Raw genomic sequence first — 20,105 nt, forward strand, 5'->3', positions numbered from 1 at the left:
GCCAAGTTGTCAAAGCCTATTAATAGCCCATTAAGCTAGGAATGTCAGGCCCAATAAACAGTGTGATGTCGCTCAATATTCCATTACACTGCGGGCCTAATAGCAGATCAGGCTCTACTTCCAACAGCTTATAATCTGGAGGAAAAAGTTCACTATAGCTCCCTTCTCTAAAGCCTGAGTTTGATCGCATCCCTCAACCGTTAAACCGGGCACAACATCCCTTATCTCCTAAAATCAATGCAAACGATATACCACAACAGTTTGAACAATGATTTCAGGCCATCATGGTTGGCACTTACGTGACTGATTTGACCTGATCCTCACGTCCATATGGCATTGAAAAATCAAATCATTACACGTAGGGCCCACATATCAGTCAAACCAAAAGATTAAAAAAATAGTAGGCCCCACACTGTAGTGGGTCTCACTTCCTCCACCTCGCTCTATCTTATCTGCTCGACGGCGCCTACTTCCCTTTCTCTCTCCTAGCCTTTCATCCTCTCTCAAGCTTCCTTGCCTAGCGGCCATTGCTGATGCCGCCTTCACATAGTTGTCGCCACCGATGACCATGGAGGCCACGCGGTACATCCTTCCCTCACCTCTTCATCCACAACAATTGTTGTAGTGGAGGAAGAGAAAGGCGGGGACGTGGGGTGGCCATGGGCAACGACGAGGATTTCGAGGAGGGAGAAGAAAAGACAAAGGTGTGCCATCACCATTGAGTTTCAGCTTTCATGCTGTAGGCTTCTAAACCCCTCGACCGTTGCTGGTCACCACCACAGCGTGTGCCCCCCAAGGGAGAGGGTTGGGGGGGGAGGGATGGTTGGGCCATAGGGAAATGGTTACGATGCTCGAGCTCGAAGCTTGTCGTCGGAGGGATGAGGAGTCGTCGTCCACATCAGGGGAGGGAGAAAGGGAAGAGAGCATCATTGCCCGAAGGAGATAGAGAGGATGAGGTGGAGGAAGTGGGTAACATGTGGGTCCTACCACATGATATTCAAACTTGAGCCTTAGATGATGAATATAAAGTGCACTTTTTCCTAACCTAGATTGACTTAAAGCCCACTAATGATCTATTATACCTTTGTCCTGCGTTAACCAAAGAGCAAGATATCTGACGGAGGACTCCTTCACATAAATAAACAGAAAGAATGATAGGGCAAATCATTTTTTTCTTTTTAGGGAAAAGAGAACTCTGTTTTGATTAAGTAACATGATTACACTCTTGGTGCAAAATCTGCTTAACACAAGGTGGTGCTTGATCACGTCAAACCGCTCAATGAGTTGTTCGTTTAGCAAATTGAGCAAGTTCATGATCTACACTATTACACTCACTTCTACTAAACTGCGTACGCACTGCCTGCATATATATTTTTAATTGGGATCAAATTCAAGTCAATTCAATGAAATTTTACCAACCCCGCAAAAAAAAAAAAAGAAATTTTACCAAACTTGGGTCAGCCTGATCATGCCACAATTCAGTCCGCCCCATGGTTATGCATGCTCAAACAAAATTTGATGACCTATTACCTATGGTAAAAAAAAATATACGTAGTTCAGAACTATCGTCAAAACTAGGTTACATTATTAATAAACTAGATAGTTGTTAACCCGCGTTTTGAGTTTTGACGATCGAGGGCCCCGGAATATCCAGTTTTACAATTAAGGATTCATTCCTATTCTGAACAATTAGTGGGTGTTAAAACATCCATTATGACTTCATCAGCCTTCAGCCTTCAAATTTAGCCAGTTAATTATGACATCACAACCCATCTAAACACATAATAGCGCGAAACTCGTCTCTGCAGGCAGGGAGGAGGACGAGGTGGTTATTGGTTAGCGAGGAAGTAAATCACAGAGGACGCGCGCGGATTTGCCGTTACCACCTTCTGCCTGCCTGCGCCGGATTCGCCTTCCTCCCGATTCCAATTTTCCAATCCTCCTCCTCACCTCTCCTCCTCTTCCCTCCCCCACCAATTCTGCCGCGAATCCTCCCCCCTCCTCCCGATCTCGAAAAAATCTCGTCGCGTTGGCCTGGCCCCCACGCGCACCACCCCCTGCTCATTCGATCCGGAAAATTCCCCCCCGGGGGCCCCTCTCGGCTTTGCGGCGAATTCGGTTGGTTTCCTCACTCCCACAGCTTTGTTTCTTTTTTCCGGCGGATTTTCACTGGCCCCATCGGTAGATTAGATTCGATTTTTGTTTTCCCGTTGAAGTGTCTGGATTATGGCTTGATTTCGTGCGGATTTGGTTCTGTTTTGGTGTTTTATCAGCTGGGTGTTTGGAGATTCTCGGGCTCGTCGATTGCATGACGGATTGAATTGAGTCAGCGGGGGGGGGGGGGGGGGGGGATCGAAGTTGGGGGACGAGGAGTTTGATGCCACCCGGCGATGGATCGCCGCAGCTTCAGGAGTGTGTCTTGTAACGGCAGCGGTAAGAATCTGGCCTCTCCCTCGCCGGCGGCGGGATCCCGAGCACCCGCGGCCGCGCCAGCCGGCTCGAAGGGGGACGCTGTGGTCTCCGTCGAGCGCCGGGCGCTGCTTTCGGCGCATCCCGCGGGCGGCACGGCGCGGAAGGGCATGAGGGGATCGAAACGGCGCGTGCAGTGGAAGGATAGGCATGGAAAGAAGCTCATCGAGGTCAGGGAATTCCAGCCTAGGTAAATAAGCTGCCTCAATTAAATTTGTTTTGTGCATCCTTTCGTTGTGCTTTGAGAAATTTTTTCATTCTGTTGTCTGGATGAAATATTGAAATGTGACCACATGTTAACGAGACATCGAAAGAGAGATCCCAAAGCACCAATTTATTTGCACTGACAAATTATCCCCTTATATGATTGCATAGTATCAGTAGCTAGCGATACATTCTGGTGAATGTTTTCCTGTTTGGCTAGACAAATTAGCTGCACAGGGTTGTTCAGATAGGTAAATGACATGTGAGGATGTCGTCTAGGGCTAGCCAAGCCGGAAAGTGGACAAATGTTAGTTTCGGTTATTTTTCTGTATTTTGCTAGAAGAGGTTAAGCTATCAATTCACTACTCAGCAAAAGTAGGTGTTCGGCAAGATACATGACATTAGAACATGGGATCTGTTAGGAACATCTCAAACTCTAGTATGCCACCCAGCAAGATGAGCTGAATTGTTTGGCTGTAGCTTTCGATCATCTAATTTGAGTTAGTGGCATAAATCTTCGAGGCATTTGCAAATTTGCCACCGGTTTTTTCAATATTGCAAGAATGCCACTCAAATGACAGTTCTAGTGGCATTTTTGCAATTTTCTAGTGGCAGTTTTGCAATAACGATTCAAAGTAGTGGTAAATTTGCAATCGCCCCTAAATCTTTAAGTCCTTTTCCTGGTCTTTTCTGAAGTAACCTGTAGCTAGAAATTAGCTTAAGCTTATTGTGACCAGTTTACTAGCATTTTATAATTGTAGGCGTGGTCTTCAAATTATTTAAGTAAAAAGGAGCCAAGTACATTATCATAGAGATGATATCTATTCACCATTGTACATTGATGAAAACCTTTATATGAAATGATTGCATAGGACCTCTTAGAGGACTGACCTATGATTGGCATTTACGCCTTAATGTTCTTATTTCAATGTCAACTGTCAAGGATAGTCGATGGTGGCATATCCAGAATTCCAGATGAAATTATATACTGAAATAAGCATGTAAGGAGGGAACAACGCAAATGAATTAATAGTTGGAATATGCTGCATTTTCTAGTGCTGGACTGGCATTATTAACTACAGGCCTCTTTACCTGTTAAGGAAAAGTCTGCACTGTTTAGTTTGGACATAAAAGGGTTATTTGTTGATGTTGTATGTGAACTTTAGTTTAGAAATCTTTGCCCATCGGTGTGATGAAAAAAAGCAGTAGCTTTTCTAATCAAATGGTGGTGGTATATCTTTTGCGATTTCTGGATTTATTGCCAGGCTATGATCATTTGAGTTTAGTTATTCTAGATGGTTATTAAATTTTACTTATTTAGTTTAACTGAACATTAGTGGCGCATGTGAAGCTGCACATGTTAATTAACAATACATGATTGACAATCTGATACCCCCCAAAACCATTATTAAATGTAGCTCAAAAGAAGTGGTACTTAAAGCAAGTAATGCAGGTTGACATGTTACATATGTACAGTCAACTGGGCAGCTGGACATGTTGATTTAGTCACATGTACATACAATAACAAAACATTGATCAAGTGACATAATTATTGCGCTATCTGGAATTGCACAACCTGGCCTACAACTGAAGATGTACTCTGCTACTCAAAGGGGTTTTTAAATGTTTAGTGTTTCTGTCTGTGTTTTTCTTTCTAGTGGATGTATGACATAATAGATTAGTCTCTTCTGGGCTTCCAGCTCCATCCCAATCTGATTAACAGCCAACCAGAACTATGATATGATCACATCTCCAGCCTGAAGGTGGTTTAGTGGTACAAGATAGCAGGAAAATTTTGATTGTATGGTCGAACTTTAAGGAGATTGACTGCGCTGATAAACAGTACTGTCAGAAATTTATAATCCTCGCGCTACTATGTGGATGACAGAGGAAAATTTCCTACATGGGACAACATTCCCATTCCTAGACTTTGTGTATTCTCTAACATGTGTAATCCGTGGCATCAGCCCAGTTGGGACTTGAGGCCCCATTTGTAATGTAGGAGGTTCATAGATTTTTTGCAGAAATTTGATAGGAATCAGGAAACATTCACGTGCTCCAAAGGAGTGACCACATAAATTGTCAATTATTTAACTTCTTTTTACATGGGAATGTCGATTATTAAGTAACTTTGCAATTCCGGGGTTACAGTCTTGTTAATTGTACGAGCTAATTGAACCTTTGTTAATCTGAGATAAAGCCTACCATGTGCAGCTCATGTGCTGTTGGCTGCCTGTGGGGTTGATCCTGCTTGGTTCCAATTCCAGGGCCATCTAGTCTTAGTCCATGAAAAAGTTGGGAGCTAAATTAGATATCCCACCAAAATGTAAACTAAAGAATTACAGACAATTTGGCAGTATGAAGTTATGCTTATGAGCACATTTACTGTGCATAGTCACAGCTTTGCTTTTAGGAGAACCTTAGTAGTTATTTTTCCTCAAAAAATCTTTAGTAATTGATCAGTATTACATATGTGGGATTCAATCGAATAGGTTGTAGGAGGCTTCATCACAGTTGCTTGGGCAATGACAAGGGGAGCATCTCAAGTCCACTTTATATGAAGTTGGTTTAAACTAGGGAGTATTTTTGGTGGTACACTTATGTTGTTCAAGATGTTTGCTTTACCTGTTTATAGGCTTCCATGCTCGGTAACTTATCGTTCTTGTTTATTCTAAAAAAATATTTCTAAATGATGAGGACCTTTATTGGCAGAGCCATAATTTTATTGGGGGTTAGCTGACTGAGTTTTGCGCATAGAATTACAAAAGACCATCCTTGTATGCTTGTGCAAAAACTATTAGTTGACTCAAGCTGATTTTCTGCCTGGTGGCATCATTTCAATTGGAGTCAAAACACACAGATAAATGACTATGCCTAGTATCATATTTTCTTTCTGGGTGTTTGTATGGGGTTGGATGGTATAGACTTGGACGTTAGTTTTGTCTCTGTAAATGATATGCATTTTGAAATAGCGCCCTGCCTTTAATTACTCCATTTGAAGTATCAGAATTGTGCCGATCTTTGACTATATTTCAAAATCGATTTGAGAATTCAAGTTTATCTTTGCTGCAGTGCATCTATTTTTCCCTCTAACTATGGATCCTCGTTTTAATATTTTGCAGCGATACGGATGACTCTGATGATGAATACTTGGACACTTGCATATGTTCAATAATGTAAATACCGTGAAGCTTAATCTCCGGCACATCTTGCACCATGTGGAGTCTGTTGCTCTATGCATGTGTAGCAAGAGCTGTAGTGTGTCAATTTTGCTGGCTTCTGCGTACCCCTAACAGTGATGTATACATAAGCTCACTCCAGCAGACTCAAGCCATCTCTGTTCAGGAGGTACTGCAAATGTAGCTAACCTTGCAATGGAGGAAGAACTGGTGATAAACAAATGGCCTTGACGTGGAGTTTTTGGTCAGAGCCCTAAGAAAGCTACTATACCACTGGGTACAGGCGTACAGCATGTAGAAAGGAGAAGGGAAAGATACCGAAAGGTTTAATTTTTGACCCATTTTGCCGAGTATGGTCAGCAATGTGCTTGTAGAAATTATACACAGTAGCATTTATTATTTCAACTGCCAGAATTCAGACCGATTTTGTCAATAGTAATTGATATGGCAATACGATGGGTTACCATCAGCTACTAACATCCAATGGTTTTCTTCTGATTCTTAGTTTCATCTTCATGCAACTCTCATCAACTATTAAGACAGGGATTCAGTAGACGCAGTCACAGGTAAGTTCAATCTTCTGGGCAGAGAGCCCACATAGTCCATAGAGGGCGTCGCGGCCCATTTCAGCCCAGCGCGAAGTTGTCACTGCAGCCCTCGGATTCCATGCCCCTCTTGGCGGGTGGACCCCGCAAAAGGCGCTCGTCACGGTAGCCATCGGTTCCATCCATCCAACGGTCACATGCCAGCTGGGTCAACCTGACCGTTACCGCGCGCCGCTTGCCTTTTTCCCCAACGGCTTCCTCTTTCGCCTCCGTTTGCTTGCGTTGCGCCCCAAATTCCGCCTCCTCTTCTTCACTAGCTCTTCCACCCTCTCCAATCCCCTCTCCCTTTCTCTCCCTCTCCCTCTTGCCTTCGCCATGGGCTGCTTCCTTGGCTGCTTCGGGGGGGCCAAGGAGCGCCGCCGCCGCCGGAAACGCTCCCCTGCGCACTCCCCCTCCGGCCGCGCCCGGGTACGTGGCGTCAATCCCTTTCCTCTCTCTGCTCTGTTCCGCCATATCCGTCTGTTCGTTTCGGAGTTCTCCTCTAAATTGTGGTTTTGGAATTTGAATTTGAACAGGCCACGCCGCGGCTTTCCCCGAAGAAGGCTGCCGCTGCCGCCGCGTTGGATGGAGACGTTGTTTCCGCCGCCGCGCCGCTGCTGGCGACGCTCCTGGAGTTGAGGTGTGTGTTCGTGTGTGGGCATTGTGGCTGATCTGATCAGCGGGATGGCTTGATTTGGTGCGGGAATTCGCTTGATCTGGTGTGCTGATTTGTGGGGGTGTTGATGTGTGTGTATCTGTTTAGGGATTCCACTGATGACTTGTGCTTGACCGTCATCAAGAAGAAGGTGACGTTTGATCCCAACGTCACCACTTACGAGGCGGCTGCGATCCCGGAGGCGGAGGAGGAGGATGATGAGGAGGCCGAGCCGGCGGCGGGTGACGACAAGGATGAGGCGAGGTGGATGCTGGCACCGGATTGCGCGAAATCCGAGGCTTTCCCGCTGAACCACAGGTACAGCAACTGCGCCTACGGCGACAATGACAGCGAGTACGACGAGGACGAGGACGAGGACGAGGAGGAAGACGAGGACGAAGAGGAAGAGGCGGATGGGCTCGACGAGTGCGCGATCGACGACGAGGACGACGACGGCCTTCTCGGCATCGGGCGCGGCGAGGACGAGGCGTGCGAGTCGCTCTTCCTGCTTCCAATGAGCAAGACTAAGGAGAGCGGCGGCGGCCATGAAGCGGCTTCCGGCGTCACCTCGCCGGAGGCGCCGCCCGCGCCTCAACAGACGCGCGACGCGAATCCGGTGCTCAGCTCGGTGGAGAATCTCACCCAGTGGAAGGACGCCAAGGCCCGCGCCGCCACCGCCACCGCCGCGCCGAATGCTTCGGACAAGGAGAACAGAACGACGGCGAACTTGCTCCCCGAGCCGGCGATCCCAGCCAAGAAGAGAGAGTGGCAGGTGGTCTGCTCCGACTACAGCCCCAGCACGCCAAGCAAGCAAGAAGTCTCGGTGGACGCGAGCCTCTCGACATGGCTGGGCTCTTCGGGGACGCCGGAGAGCAACTCCGTCCGGTCCTTCTCGCCGATCAGCCGAGAAGACCGGCCGATCCTTGGGGCCCTGACCGTGGAGGACATCAAGATATCCTCTGCCAACTCGTCTCCGAGGAGGTCGAGGTCTCCGAGCCCGAGCCCTGACGACATGCCCATCCTGGGAACCGTGGGGGCTTACTGGAATTGCAGCTCCAAGGCTGGTGATCCGGTGACAAGAGGAGGGTTTATGAGGACTAGAACAAGGTTTGGGCAGGTAAGCTTAGTGTCACTGTCACACCTAGTTTCGATGTTGATTCTGAATTTGTCATGTACTGGAGCTTCAGTTTTACATTTTGAGCTGATGATGAATATCTTGTAGAACTTTGCAGGATGAAGTGGTGAATTGCTACTGAAAGCTTCCAAGCTGGAAGCTGGAAGAGTTTGGTTTCAGGAGGAAAATTGCAGAAGATGCATACATGCTTTTGTGAGAAGAACATACATATAGAGTCAGTGAGATTGTGGAAGTAGTGGCATGCTTTATTCAAAGATGTTGCTTGTCAAATTCTTTTATTTGTTGTAAACAATGTCCATCCATATTCTATTATGGTGATCTTTTTTTTTTTGGCGCTGTCGATATGGTGTATTGTTTCGATGTTACATTGTCAATATGGTGTATTGCACTTATGCCTTTCTACCTCCTTTCTACCTCTCTGGTTTGACTTGTTTCTTCCTTTTTTGTTCATAACTTCATATGTTGAACACAATTTAACAAGTGTTTAGTATCATGGGCAGCTGATCCTTGTGCTAAGTATCCTATACACACTAGTCATGTTATCCTGTATGAGTATCTTCATGTTGCAACAGAAGAGAAACGAGAGTTACACTTGCTTGGATAGCAGAGTTCTGAAGTTTTGTAATGGAAGCTAAATCAGATTTTTCAGATGTTTTAAATTTATTTGCTTCCAACATGAGTTCACGCACCCCACGTAATTTGAATTTGCAAATCGAAGTGTGCAACAAAGCCTAGCACTCGATCGTCACCGCCTCTTGGGAAGCTGAAACGCGCGCTTCAAGTAGTGGCTCGCCACCTCGTCGTCACGGTGGCAGAGCACGCGGAGGATCGTGTCCGGGTCCGTGCGGCTCCACCGCCATGTCGTCTCCGGCAACGGCATCCTCTGGCCGGCGGAGCTCGCCGTGCCGTTCAACTCGCACGCGATGCTCAGCTCCTCCACGAGCTGCTCCGCCGTTTGCCCCATGAGCGCCACGACGCTCTCTGCCGCCTCCGCCTCGCCGTCGACCACCTCCTCGGTCACCACTCCCTCGCCGCGCGTGCAGAAGGCGCGCTTCAGGCTCCGGAAGTCCTCCTCCACCATGCCGTGGTCCTCCTTCGTGAAGCTCCTGTCGCCGCCGCCGGCGACGAGGACGAGCAAGAACGCCTGGAACGAGGCCTTCATCACCTCCCGCACCGCCACCGGCTGCGCGCGGTCGACGAGGACGGAGAGGAGCAGCGACAGGTTCTGCTTCAGCGTGCGGAGCGCCGGGCGGATGCGGGCGTCGGCGACGCCGCCCACGTAGAGCCCGTCGTAGAACGAGTGGTGCGAGTCGAGGAAGATGAGGCGGTACGCGGCGACCTCGGCGACGTGCCCGACCGCGGACTGCGCCGCGGCGCGCGCGCGGTCGAAGTGGGAGCACGGCGCGAGGAGGCGGGCGGTGGCGGCGGACGACGGCGACGACGAGCACCTGCCGCGGGAGAAGAAGGAGAGCGACTTGTCGAGCGCGTGGACGTGGCTGAGGATGAAGTGGAGCGTGTTGAGGCGGACGTAGAGGCGCTGCGTGCCGCGGCTGGTCGACGGCCGCGGGTTCTGGCCGCCGGACGCCATGCCGCCCTGGCCTTGGTGGTGCCCGTGGGCGCGCGGGCTCGACACGGGCGCCCGGCACGGCGTCGCCGCCTTCTTCCACAGCCTGATGATCTTCGAGTCCTGGTTGCACCTCGTCAGCGGCGGCAGCGACGGGAGGTAGCTCTGCTTGCTACCTGCTCGATCGACGCACCAAAATCAAGATAAATTTCGGATTCGTGCGAGGAATGTTGTTGTAATTTGTAACATCGACTACGAACCGCAAGACGTGAGGAAGGAGATGTACTCCAAAAAGATCGCCTCCATGCCGTCGGCGAGGTCCTGGACCAAGTCATCCCTCACGGCCACCGGTATGCCAAAGAACTCGTCGACGGTCGCCTTAGCCAGCTTCATCAGCTCCACCGCCGACTGCGCGTAAGGCTCGTTCTTGGATCTCGGCATCCAGCTCTACACAAAATATGCAATTCTTGAGACTGCACCGTGCAGAACACGTGTTCGACGAAAAGAAACACGCAACAAAAAACCTCGGTTTCTTTGGCTCGGAGCATGCACTCCCTGCAAATCTTGAGCCTCTCCTCGACCCACGTCCTGAGGAACCCGAACACGATGGACTCCACGTCGTACGGCACCACCTCCCTCACCACCGACTTGCCGCCGTCGTCGCTGTCCGCCACGTCCTCCACCACCATCTGCACCAGCGCCTTCTCCAGCCTCCCCGCCGCGTGCAGCACGTGCACGAGCTCGTTGCTCAGCACGGTGGCCTTGCCCAGGTACTGCTTCAGCACGACGCCGAAGCAGCCGTGCAGCGTCACCGCGGCGATGGCGCCCGGGAACGGGTGCCACCGCCTCAGCACCGGCCCGAAGGCGTCGCGCTCGGATAGCGCGATGTGCTCCGTGTCGCCGGCGAGCCGCGCCAGGATGTCGCCCGGGTCTTCGTCGTCGTGGCGATCGATGATCAGGCTGTCCCCTTGCCCGAGTCCGTTCTCCAGTATCTGGCACACGTTTCCGCGGCAGATCAACACAAGACGCTCGCCATGGCGTGGCCAAACGCGTAGGAAGCTAACCTTCGTGAAGGCGCTTCTCGTGGAACACCTCACGTAGTAATCCACACGGTCGCCGGCGAAGCTTCCGACGCTGCAGTCTTCGTGTTCGGTTTCCGCGGTGCTGATGCTCGTGAAGATCGCGTTGTCGGAGATGATCTGGGTGGTGGCGAGCGCCAGTGACAGAGCGCCCTCCATGGCCATGGCGCCGCCGGCGCCGCAGTTGCCGTTGCCGAACCACTCGTGGTAGCCAAGCATCCTCTTCTCCGACCAGTCGTGTATCGTGGCAAGGATGCTCGAGAGCACCCGTGCGTACACGGGGTCGCGGCTCTCCTGCTTGGCGTCGGCCGCCACCTCCGTGAGCATGGCGAGCGCCGCGCCGGCGAGGTCCGGCTCGATCTGCCCGGTGACCACGTACTGCTGGAAGAGGACCCATGCAAAGCACACGTTGTGCAGCATCTTGGTGATGCCCAGCGTTGGCCATGTCCTCCTCATGAGCTCCAGGAGCTCATCGACTTCGTCGAGCACGACGGTCTCCTCCTTGAGGTCAAAGATGGCCTGGAGGAGCGACACGTAGAGGAGCACGTTGAGAGGGTAGCCGTCGGCCCAGTGGCAGGCGTCGCCGCCGGCGGCCTTGCTTCCGGGGGCGGAGCGCCAGGCAAGGGCGTGCACGGCGTTGCAGAGGGCTTGCATGGCGTCCGACGTCTTGCCGGTGTCGATGGCGCGGGTGTCCGCCGCCTGCATGACCTCGCGGAACCTGAGCACCACCGCGTTGAGGCGGTCATGCGGCAGGGACGGGTGCGCGATGAGCCCGGCCTCGAGGAGCTTCAGCTGCCGGCGCTGCCACTGGTGGTGCTCGCCGCTGTCGGCGAAGTCGGTGAGCTTGACCTGCCGGAGCAGTTCCAGGGGCAAGACGATCGTCTCGGCTTTTCTTCCCACCTGCACAAAGTGGATCACCAAATCGAACAACGTGGAGTGCGTATCAATGGCGGCGACGCGTCACGACGCAATGCAATGCAATGCGGGCACGGACCTGGCCGATGAGGGTGCGCATGAGCGTCTTGCGGAGGCGGGCGTCGTTCTGCTCCGTGACACGCATCTGCTGCCGCATGATCTCGGCGGAGGTCATCGGCCGCCTCCCTTTCCCGGGCGACACGGGCGTCGACGGCTGGCTCATCGCCCACATGGCGCGGCCGGGGGAGCCGGGCGCCGACGACGCGTTCATGGAGCTCACCCGCGCCGTGGTCGGCTGCGACGACCTCCGCGCCTTGAGCCCCAGCGCCCTCTTGACCCTGCTGTTGACGACGCTCATCCCCGTGCCACCCCGGGGGCCGGCGCCGATGGTCGGCGACACGTCGCCGCCGCCGCTCTCCCCGGCCGGGAAGTAGTTGAGCCGGCCGCCACCGGCGGCGCGGCAGGACATGAAGAAGACCTCGTAGGCGGCCTCCCGGAGGTCGGAGCGGGTGAGGCCATTGACGTGGCCGAAGGGGCAGTCGACGGTGGCGTCCGCGGCGAGGCTGCGGGCGTCGGCGTCGGTGGCGGCGGTGTCGGAGGAGCGCGCGAAGGAGGAGGAGGAGGCGGAGCGGGAGCGGTGGTGGTGCTGGAGGCGCCCCATCTCTCCGTTCCGGCCGATCGAGCGAGCGGCTCTTTCGGCCCGAGGGAGAGGTGGGGTGGTGGGCGCCACAAACGATCCCGGGGGGTGGTGGGGCCCGGCTGTCTCGCTGCCATATGGCCCCACCCGCTTCCCGCGCCGAAGTCGCGGGCGACCGCGACACGTCAGCGCGCGCAGGTTGTACTATGGGCTTCTTCGGCCCAACTCAATCCATACCCCCCGGCCGAAATGTCAGCTTCCAGCCTAATATGGCCCATCTAAACGATGTGGAAATATAGTCCAATTAAACTCCTTCATTGTCAGCTCCAGCCTAACGTGGGAATAAGCGAAACAGTGTATTTACAAACGAAAAATAATTTATGAATAAAAATTTTATATACGTGTTCTTAGCGACCTAAAAGCAAATGCTGAAAAATAAACTTAAAAAAACCCAAAATCTACTCTAAATTTAAAATTGAAAATTCAAATTTTGGCCGAGAAACATAAGTATAAGCGAAAATAAGCGAAAATATGAGGTCAGGGGTGCGTGTCGACGAAGGGGACTGGACTTAGATTAAAAAAAGGTTAGACTTTAGATGGCCATAAAACGAAACACACCCTAAGATATGGGAGATAAGAAGAGCTCGATATGAATCAATCCAATCCTAATTTCTCTCCAACTTGTTTTCTTTATCTTTAATGTCTCTCCAACTATACTCTAACAAAATCATAACGTGCGTAACAACATCACAATCTCTCTAAATAAAAAGTTCCACTGAAAGAGAAGTGATGATGCCTGAAAGTTCCGTATCAGCATGCTTTTGTAATTTGCATGTTACCGACATGCCAGTTTTCCATCGAAAGGAACTGGGATAAATCTATCAGTGAAGCCAAAAATAATGCTTGCCGCAAAAACAAAATCAGGGGGTCAAAGATAATGATTCTTCATTGGCCCAGTGCGCTCATCCACTATACCAAGTTACAACCATATCCAATAATTTGCGAATGGTCCCGTAGGAACTCACTAAAACATGAACCATACCTTGTAGAAATGGACAAGATCTTAGGTTTTCCAAGTCAATCAACTTGGCGACATTCGACGGCATCGTCGATGATAAGTAGGCTGTGTTTAGATCCAAACTTTCAACTTTTTCCATCACATCAACATGTCATACACACAACTTTTCAGTCACATCGTACCAATTTCAACCCAAACTTTCAACTTTGGAAGGAATAAACACAACCGTAGTCATCTTTTGACTAGTGGATAAGGAGGTTTCGGAGAAGTACAATGGATTCTTCTGCTCATTTGAAAATCGTGTGCTCGTTTGATCACATTACATGGGATGATGGGAATGGGCTTATTCAGACTTCAGTTCAGTGACAGTCGTTGAATCTTGAGGAATGCTCCCAGCGAGAGCCTGTCTCGTCACTTCACTTCAGGCCAATTCGCCAATGGAAAATTTGTAATGCAATATCATACTTTTCAGACTTCTTCTTTTGACCATTTAAATGATGATTGGTTCACTTGTTTAGTTGTTTCTCAGTTTCCCACTTGAGCTTTCGGGGTGTTTCTTAGCTACATGCATTGTTGCTAGAAGATGACAGCGGTATCGTTTGCAGAATTTTTCTCTGAACAACCATTGCAAAGTTATCTATTGAAGGAATCTTTCATTTTTCATGTGCGGCATCTTAGAATTCCTAAAATTATACCATTTATCCTCTTGAATGTGCTCCAAATTCTTGCTTTCAAACGCCAGGCCAATGTTGTCAAGATATTTTAAACCCGTTTGTTTATGATGTTTAGCTGAGTTAATTGGTTACACGCAAAACGATGTGGACTATTAAGCATGATTAATTATGTTTTAATATTGGAGAGTTGGAAAATGAGCTCATTTTATTTGATAAAGGCACTTCTATATAACACGTTATCTCGAAAAAATATTTAACAATTTAAAAAATATGGTCGCAAATATCTAGAAGAGTACCTAGCCCGAACCTGGCAAAAGAACGGTGCCCAAATAGGTACTCCGTAGTGCGAGCTCCCTTCTTTTGGGGCAGCACGTTTTCTTTTAGACGCCTATTGCGGCACTTCGCATCTCTGCATGCACATTGGATAAAGATGCCATCCTGTAGTGCCAGTTACAGTCATGATCTTGTTGATGTGTTCTTACTGAGATATCAACCAATTTCCAGTCAGTAAGTCTATGCAAACAACTTGACAAGTAGCTAATACTATTTGCAAACCTTGTAGAGTTGTATTTATCCTCACTGAGCGTTTTACTGAGTAAAATTAGTACTCTTAACTAAGATAAGATTGGTCATTATCCGCTCCAGTCCACTGATGACTGATCGATGCGTCGAGCTGTTGTCTACGATTCCCGTTCTGAAGAAAATTCTGCCAGTCAAACATGTCACTGAGCTAAGGAGGTCAATATCACGAAATTTATGCGCCACAAAGATCAGCTATCCGTGGACCATCAGGCCATGTGGCCATCATGTCCACTAATCCCATCCAACTATTCAAAAATCCATGAAGCAAATCTCCAACATATACGTACTATCATGTTATAAATATATTTGATACCGATTTACACCTTTTCCCCAAGAAATGATACTGACTGGAGATATATTTTTCTCCTTTCTAGAAAGGTTAACAAATTTCATGCAGATGAAGAATATTACTACCTTTCCCCTTTCAAGATTAATATTCTTGGGTATATTTTTTCATCAGGATGACTGCATGACAGAATTAACCTGAAAAGTTTATAGTCCGGACCAATCTAACTGTACTGCATGCGAGTTGCATTGTTCATAGTTGAGCTGATTTTTTTTTTACAGAGTATAATCAGTTCTGAATCTTTTTGGCTGTGTCACCCTTCACGTCCACGGCGATGTCGATCGTCTCCGTCGACTCGACCTTGTACCTGTACCTGCTGCTGAGCGCGACGAAGACGACGGCGTTGATGGCGCCGAGGACAGTGAGGAAGCCGTAGTAGTAGTCGAGGTGCGAGGCGTTGAGGTTGTTGGTGACCCAGGCGTCGCCCCGCTCCCGCGTGACGCGCGACACGAGCGAGAGGAGGAAGCTGCTGAGCACGTTGCCGACGCCGTACGCCGTCAGCGACATGGCCGTGCCGAGGCTCTTCATGCTCTCCGGCGCCTGGTCGTAGAAGAACTCGATCTTGCCCACCACCAGGAACGCGTCCGCCACCCCCATCAGCACGTACTGCGGCAGCAGCTCGAAGATGGTGAGCGGCACGGGAACCTCCGCGGCGGCGGCGTCCAGCCCGTGCCGCCGCGCGTACCCCAGCCGCCGGCTCTCCATCAGCGACGCCGTCGCCATCGCCACCACCTGCAGCAGCAGCCCGACGCCCATCCGCTTCAGCAGCGTGATGCCCCTCGGGTTCTTGGTGTACTTCCGGATGGCCGGGACGAACAGCCGGTCGTACACCACGACGGCGACGAGCATGCTCAGGGTGACGAACGCGCCGAGGCTGGCCGGAGGGATCTGGAAGTGGCGCCCGATGTGGCGGTCCATCGTCCTGCCCTGCTTCACGAATAGGGTGTTCGTCTGCGCGATGAGCGTGCACGGCACGAACATGGTCGCCAGCAGAGGGATCACCTTGACGATCTGCTTCGTCTCCTCCACCTGGGTCACCGTGCACAGGCTCCACCTCGCCGCCGGCGAGCCGTCCTCCTTCACGGCGGCCTTGTTTAGGAACCTCATGGCGTTGGTGGAGTCCATCCTGAACTTGCGCTTCCTCGTGTACTCCTCGAGCTCCAGCTCGTGCAGCTCCTTGGCGTCCGCCGGCACGGCCACGCGCCACTTCCAGACGGCGGCGGCGACGACCTTGCCCATGCGGGTGAACGGGCTGCCCTGCGGCACCTTGTGGCGGTACAGCGGCGTGCCGGCGAGGAAGATGGAGATGGAGACGAGGAGGCCCAGCGTGGGGATGCCATAGCCGACGGACCAGCTGACATTGTCCTGGAGGTAGACGAGGACGGTGGAGGAGAAGAGGATGCCGACGAAGATGGTGAACATCCACCAGTTGAAGAAGGACATCTTGTGCATCTTCTCCCGGGGGTCGAACTCGTCGAACTGGTCGGTGCCGATGGTCGAGATGTTGGGCTTGGTGCCGCCATTGCCGAACGCGATGATGTACAGGCCGCCGAAGTAGACGCCCAGCTGCAGGGCCGACGCCGGCGGGCACACGCCGCCGGCGCACGGCGGTGGCTTCAGCGACGGAATGGTCACGGCCAGCGTCAGCAAACACATCCCCTGCATCAGCGTTCAACTTATCATCTCCAGTAGCATGTGATTTTGCACAAATTGGTAGCCATACTACCATGCTTTACATCGTTAACTTTAATCATCCTTGTACATCTTCTCTTCTGCTTTGTAATTACTACTCCCTCCATTCCATAATATAGCAATCTAGTACCGGATGGGACATATCGTAGTGTCCAGATTCATTGTACTATAAGATCTGTCCAGATTCATTATACTATGAGATGTCTCATCCGGTACTAGATTGCTATATTACGGAACGGAGGGAGTAATTGCTAATATCGGTTGTACTCCCTATGTGTCAATGACGATTTGAGCAATATATTCAGATGGGAATCTCTCCTCTCCGTTATCTTGTTAAAAAAACTTTAATCATCCTTCTTATTAAAAAAACATAATTATTTTTTATTGTGTTGTGATTTATTTTATTATTAAATGTACTATAAGCATAGTCATAACAAAATAGGTGAAAATTACCAAAAAGATCCAAATATAACGAATAGTCACACACACGTCTAAAAGCTTATGGTGTCAAATTTTAAAAACCAGATAGAAGTAGCGCGATTTTGACATTACAGAAAGAAATGGTAGCGGAGGATACACGATAATCAGATCGTAATACACACGTCTTTATTTATACGTGACGTGCCATTTCACAATAGTATATATAATACTGAAGAAATTAACACCTTGATTGATACTTGTTAAATCTTGACTCATCCACATGTGTAGGCATTTTTCTAACAGTGAGTCCATCGGGGTGATACTATATTTATTACTACAAAATTTAGTATCTCTTGTTAACTCTATTAACCTCAATTATTAAATTTCGCACTATAAATATGATACCTATAGCTATCTCTCTTAACTAGTGTATGTGTATATATTGCTAGGGATGTGCTGGGCTTGGAGGCCATTCACACAAGGCACAATTGCCGATTCCCCATTTTCCATAATTTATTTCGATAGAAAAGTTGTATCTAATTTATCTATATTGAAAGTAGACCGTGCTCAATAATAAGAACTTTTGTTGAACCTAAGTGTTAATAAAAAGTTTCCAATCATTGTGATGACACATGCTTCTTCTAATCCATACATATCGGGGCCCACAGTGTCTCGTGCATTGACTTGTAGAAATGTAGAGTAAGACAACACAGCATTTCACACCCGTGGAATTGCACGTTAACATCAAACTGTACGTTAAGTCTGGCCCCCTACTAATTAACGAAAATTAAGCACGATAAGCCTTACTATAGACTTAAAGCTGCATGACAGCTATATATTTCCTACCGAATATGGCTCACAGAAGACATGCCTTAATTAGTGAAATTTCAGGCTTCTAGATTAGATAAAGTTGCTCTGTATGAAGTACATATATAACATGACGTCTAAGTGGAATCGTAATGTTGCAATCTGAATTAGCTTTACAGTGTAACTTAAAGCCCTAATAATGGACCTCGAACGAATGGTCGGCCCCAAATTCCACCAAGCTGGGAAAACATACAAAACGTGTAACTAGTACTCGCTCCGTTTCAGAATGTAAATCATTTTAGCATTTCCCACATTCATAGTGATGTTAATGAATCTAGATAGATATATATATATCTAGATTCATTAACATCAATATAAATATAGAAAATGTTAGAATGACTTGTATTGTAAAACGGAGGAAGTAGAGTTTTTGCAGGTAAGCAGTAATCACGTGAGCTACTAATCATTAGTTTGGGAGAAGCAGCGTGGTTTAATTTCTGCGTAAGTGAAACGTGCTAATTGTAAGGTGCAGCGCAGGGCAGTCTCTGACTTGGCCCACTAGTGAGTCAAACAAAAACTGCAGATCGATTTGCTTACCAAGTCCACTCTCTAGTCTAGTAACTCCATGCAAATACGACAATTCGTCCATCCATTGATGCTAATCATCTAATCTAACGATTGAGGAGACTAAAATTCAAATCATCGGAAAATCATTGAGTAATATCTGCACGGGCTACTTACCAAACATATCTTGCTAGCTAAATAGCTTCTCAATACGATGATTAAAGGCATTTTAGATTAATTTGGAATGGCAAATGATAAATGGCAAAAGTTTTGGCAGTAAAAGTTTTGGCATTGCAAAAGTAATAGTTGGTGTTTAGATGTATCCTAAACTTTTGTTATTCTAGTACTTTTTGGTGTGGGGAGAGAGTGGTTCCAAATCACTTTTTGGCACAATTTACTACTATGGACTAGCAAATGTCAAAAAGCAAATTGCCAACTTTTACTATTAGTGTTTAGATAAAAATAACAAAAAAGTGCTTCAAAATGGTACATTTTTGCCATTTTAGAGAATCTAAACAGGGCCTAATTAAGAAAATTAAAAAAAGGGTGAAGTTAGACGGTGATACCAAGAAGTATATGGCGGAGCCGGCGACGAAGGTCCAGTAGCGGCCGAGGTAGGCGTCGGCGGCGTAGGCTCCGAGCAAGGGCATGATGAAGACGGCGCCGGACCAGTTCGTGACGTTGTTGGACGCCTCCACCGTCCCCTGGTGGAGCTTGTCCGTCAGGTATATCACCAGGTTCGACGCTATCCCGTAGTACGCCATCCTCTCGAACAACTCGTACACTGCACAGTACAGTACGTTATCCATCAGCTCAGATCACAGTAATGATCAGTTTCATCTATCACTGCATCGTCCATGGCGCCATGCCACATACGGCAGCTAGCTGAGGTCGCCGGAGACATGGAAGAAGCAACTAACCTACGATGAAGGAGCAGGCGGTCCAGCCGCCTCTCTTGGAACGGAGCACGGGGTTTCCCCGGAGATCCACCGACCCGTCCTGCGTGTACTCGCCGCCTCCCTTACCCTCGCCGTTCTCCATGGCCGGCAACGGCAAGCTCTCGGTCACCGCCATTACTAGCTATAGCTAGCTGACTGACTGTCCAGCTTGCTGCTCACTCTCGGCAGCAGCTTTGCCTGAAGCTCTCACACTGATGTGCTAGCTAGAGAGAGCTGTTCCGATAGGTAGCTAGCGATACTGGGACCTGCATTTATAGACTTGTTGCCCCCCTTGCACAGTACCAATACTCGTGTGTGTACGCAGTGACGAATGTAGGATGAAAATATAGGTGGGGCTTTATTTAACGTCATAATACAAAATAATCATGTCTTTGACCTATATCAATAATATTTCAAAATCCTATATGGATAGAAAAAAATGTAGTGGATTAAAGAATGAAAGAAACTGAAGAGTGAAGAAGATTGAAAGATTATAGGTATGGGCTACACACTGACAACTACTAGAACACGAGAGTAAAAGAAATCCACATCATTTCTTTCACCCTAAACGTCTCCAGCCAATAGCCATGCATCATTGGTTGGCTGTCTGCTGTAATTAATTTTGGTGGCACTATAAACTCAC

At 49.0% G+C, this 20,105-nt stretch overlaps 3 protein-coding genes across 4 annotated transcripts; 1 reads left to right on the forward strand and 2 right to left on the reverse strand.

Annotated features, from left to right (window-relative positions):
• Positions 1–6,668: 6,668 nt before the first annotated feature.
• LOC4331558 (uncharacterized) lies at positions 6,669–8,633 on the forward strand. 2 transcript variants are annotated; one of them, XM_026023832.2, is made up of 4 exons: positions 6,669–6,865; positions 6,973–7,076; positions 7,200–8,208; positions 8,314–8,633. In XM_026023832.2, exons 1-4 carry the CDS (start codon positions 6,773–6,775, stop codon positions 8,326–8,328), a joined length of 1,221 nt encoding a protein of 406 aa, XP_025879617.1. In that variant the 5' UTR covers positions 6,669–6,772; the 3' UTR covers positions 8,329–8,633. The 2 variants fall into 2 exon arrangements, with proteins under 2 accessions (XP_025879617.1, XP_025879616.1); XM_026023831.2 differs by having other exon boundaries at positions 8,324–8,633.
• Positions 8,434–12,543, reverse strand: LOC9271469 (protein unc-13 homolog). Its single transcript, XM_015774897.3, has 5 exons — positions 11,864–12,543; positions 10,855–11,769; positions 10,315–10,782; positions 10,051–10,237; positions 8,434–9,966 (listed from the first exon to the last, which is right to left on the reverse strand). The coding sequence occupies exons 1-5, from the start codon at positions 12,443–12,445 to the stop codon at positions 8,972–8,974; spliced, it is 3,147 nt and encodes a 1,048-aa protein (XP_015630383.1). The 5' UTR covers positions 12,446–12,543; the 3' UTR covers positions 8,434–8,971.
• A 2,412-nt stretch (positions 12,544–14,955) lies between these two features.
• Positions 14,956–19,727, reverse strand: LOC4331559 (protein NRT1/ PTR FAMILY 5.2). Its single transcript, XM_015777400.3, has 3 exons — positions 19,445–19,727; positions 19,091–19,308; positions 14,956–16,700 (listed from the first exon to the last, which is right to left on the reverse strand). Exons 1-3 carry the CDS (start codon positions 19,596–19,598, stop codon positions 15,270–15,272), a joined length of 1,803 nt encoding a protein of 600 aa, XP_015632886.1. The 5' UTR covers positions 19,599–19,727; the 3' UTR covers positions 14,956–15,269.
• Between the last annotated feature and the right edge of the window lie 378 nt (positions 19,728–20,105).

The sequence above is a fragment of the Oryza sativa genome, chromosome 3, assembly GCF_034140825.1.
Source record: "Oryza sativa Japonica Group chromosome 3, ASM3414082v1".
In the NCBI taxonomy this organism is placed as follows: Eukaryota; Viridiplantae; Streptophyta; class Magnoliopsida; order Poales; family Poaceae; genus Oryza; species Oryza sativa.

Coding starts and splice junctions, on each gene's coding strand:
- LOC4331558 (XM_026023831.2), top strand. CDS start 6,773: ATGGGCTGCTTCCTTGGCTGCTTCGGGGGGGCCAAGGAGCGCCGCCGC. Junction 6,866..6,972: donor CCCCCTCCGGCCGCGCCCGG/GTACGTGGCGTC, acceptor GAATTTGAACAG/GCCACGCCGCGGCTTTCCCC. Junction 8,209..8,323: donor CTAGAACAAGGTTTGGGCAG/GTAAGCTTAGTG, acceptor AGAACTTTGCAG/GATGAAGTGGTGAATTGCTA.
- LOC9271469 (XM_015774897.3), bottom strand. CDS start 12,445: ATGGGGCGCCTCCAGCACCACCACCGCTCCCGCTCCGCCTCCTCCTCC. Junction 11,770..11,863: donor TGCGCACCCTCATCGGCCAG/GTCCGTGCCCGC, acceptor CACTTTGTGCAG/GTGGGAAGAAAAGCCGAGAC. Junction 9,967..10,050: donor CTCCTTCCTCACGTCTTGCG/GTTCGTAGTCGA, acceptor TCGATCGAGCAG/GTAGCAAGCAGAGCTACCTC.
- LOC4331559 (XM_015777400.3), bottom strand. CDS start 19,598: ATGGCGGTGACCGAGAGCTTGCCGTTGCCGGCCATGGAGAACGGCGAG. Junction 19,309..19,444: donor CGCCTGCTCCTTCATCGTAG/GTTAGTTGCTTC, acceptor TGTACTGTGCAG/TGTACGAGTTGTTCGAGAGG. Junction 16,701..19,090: donor GCTCCGCCATATACTTCTTG/GTATCACCGTCT, acceptor ACGCTGATGCAG/GGGATGTGTTTGCTGACGCT.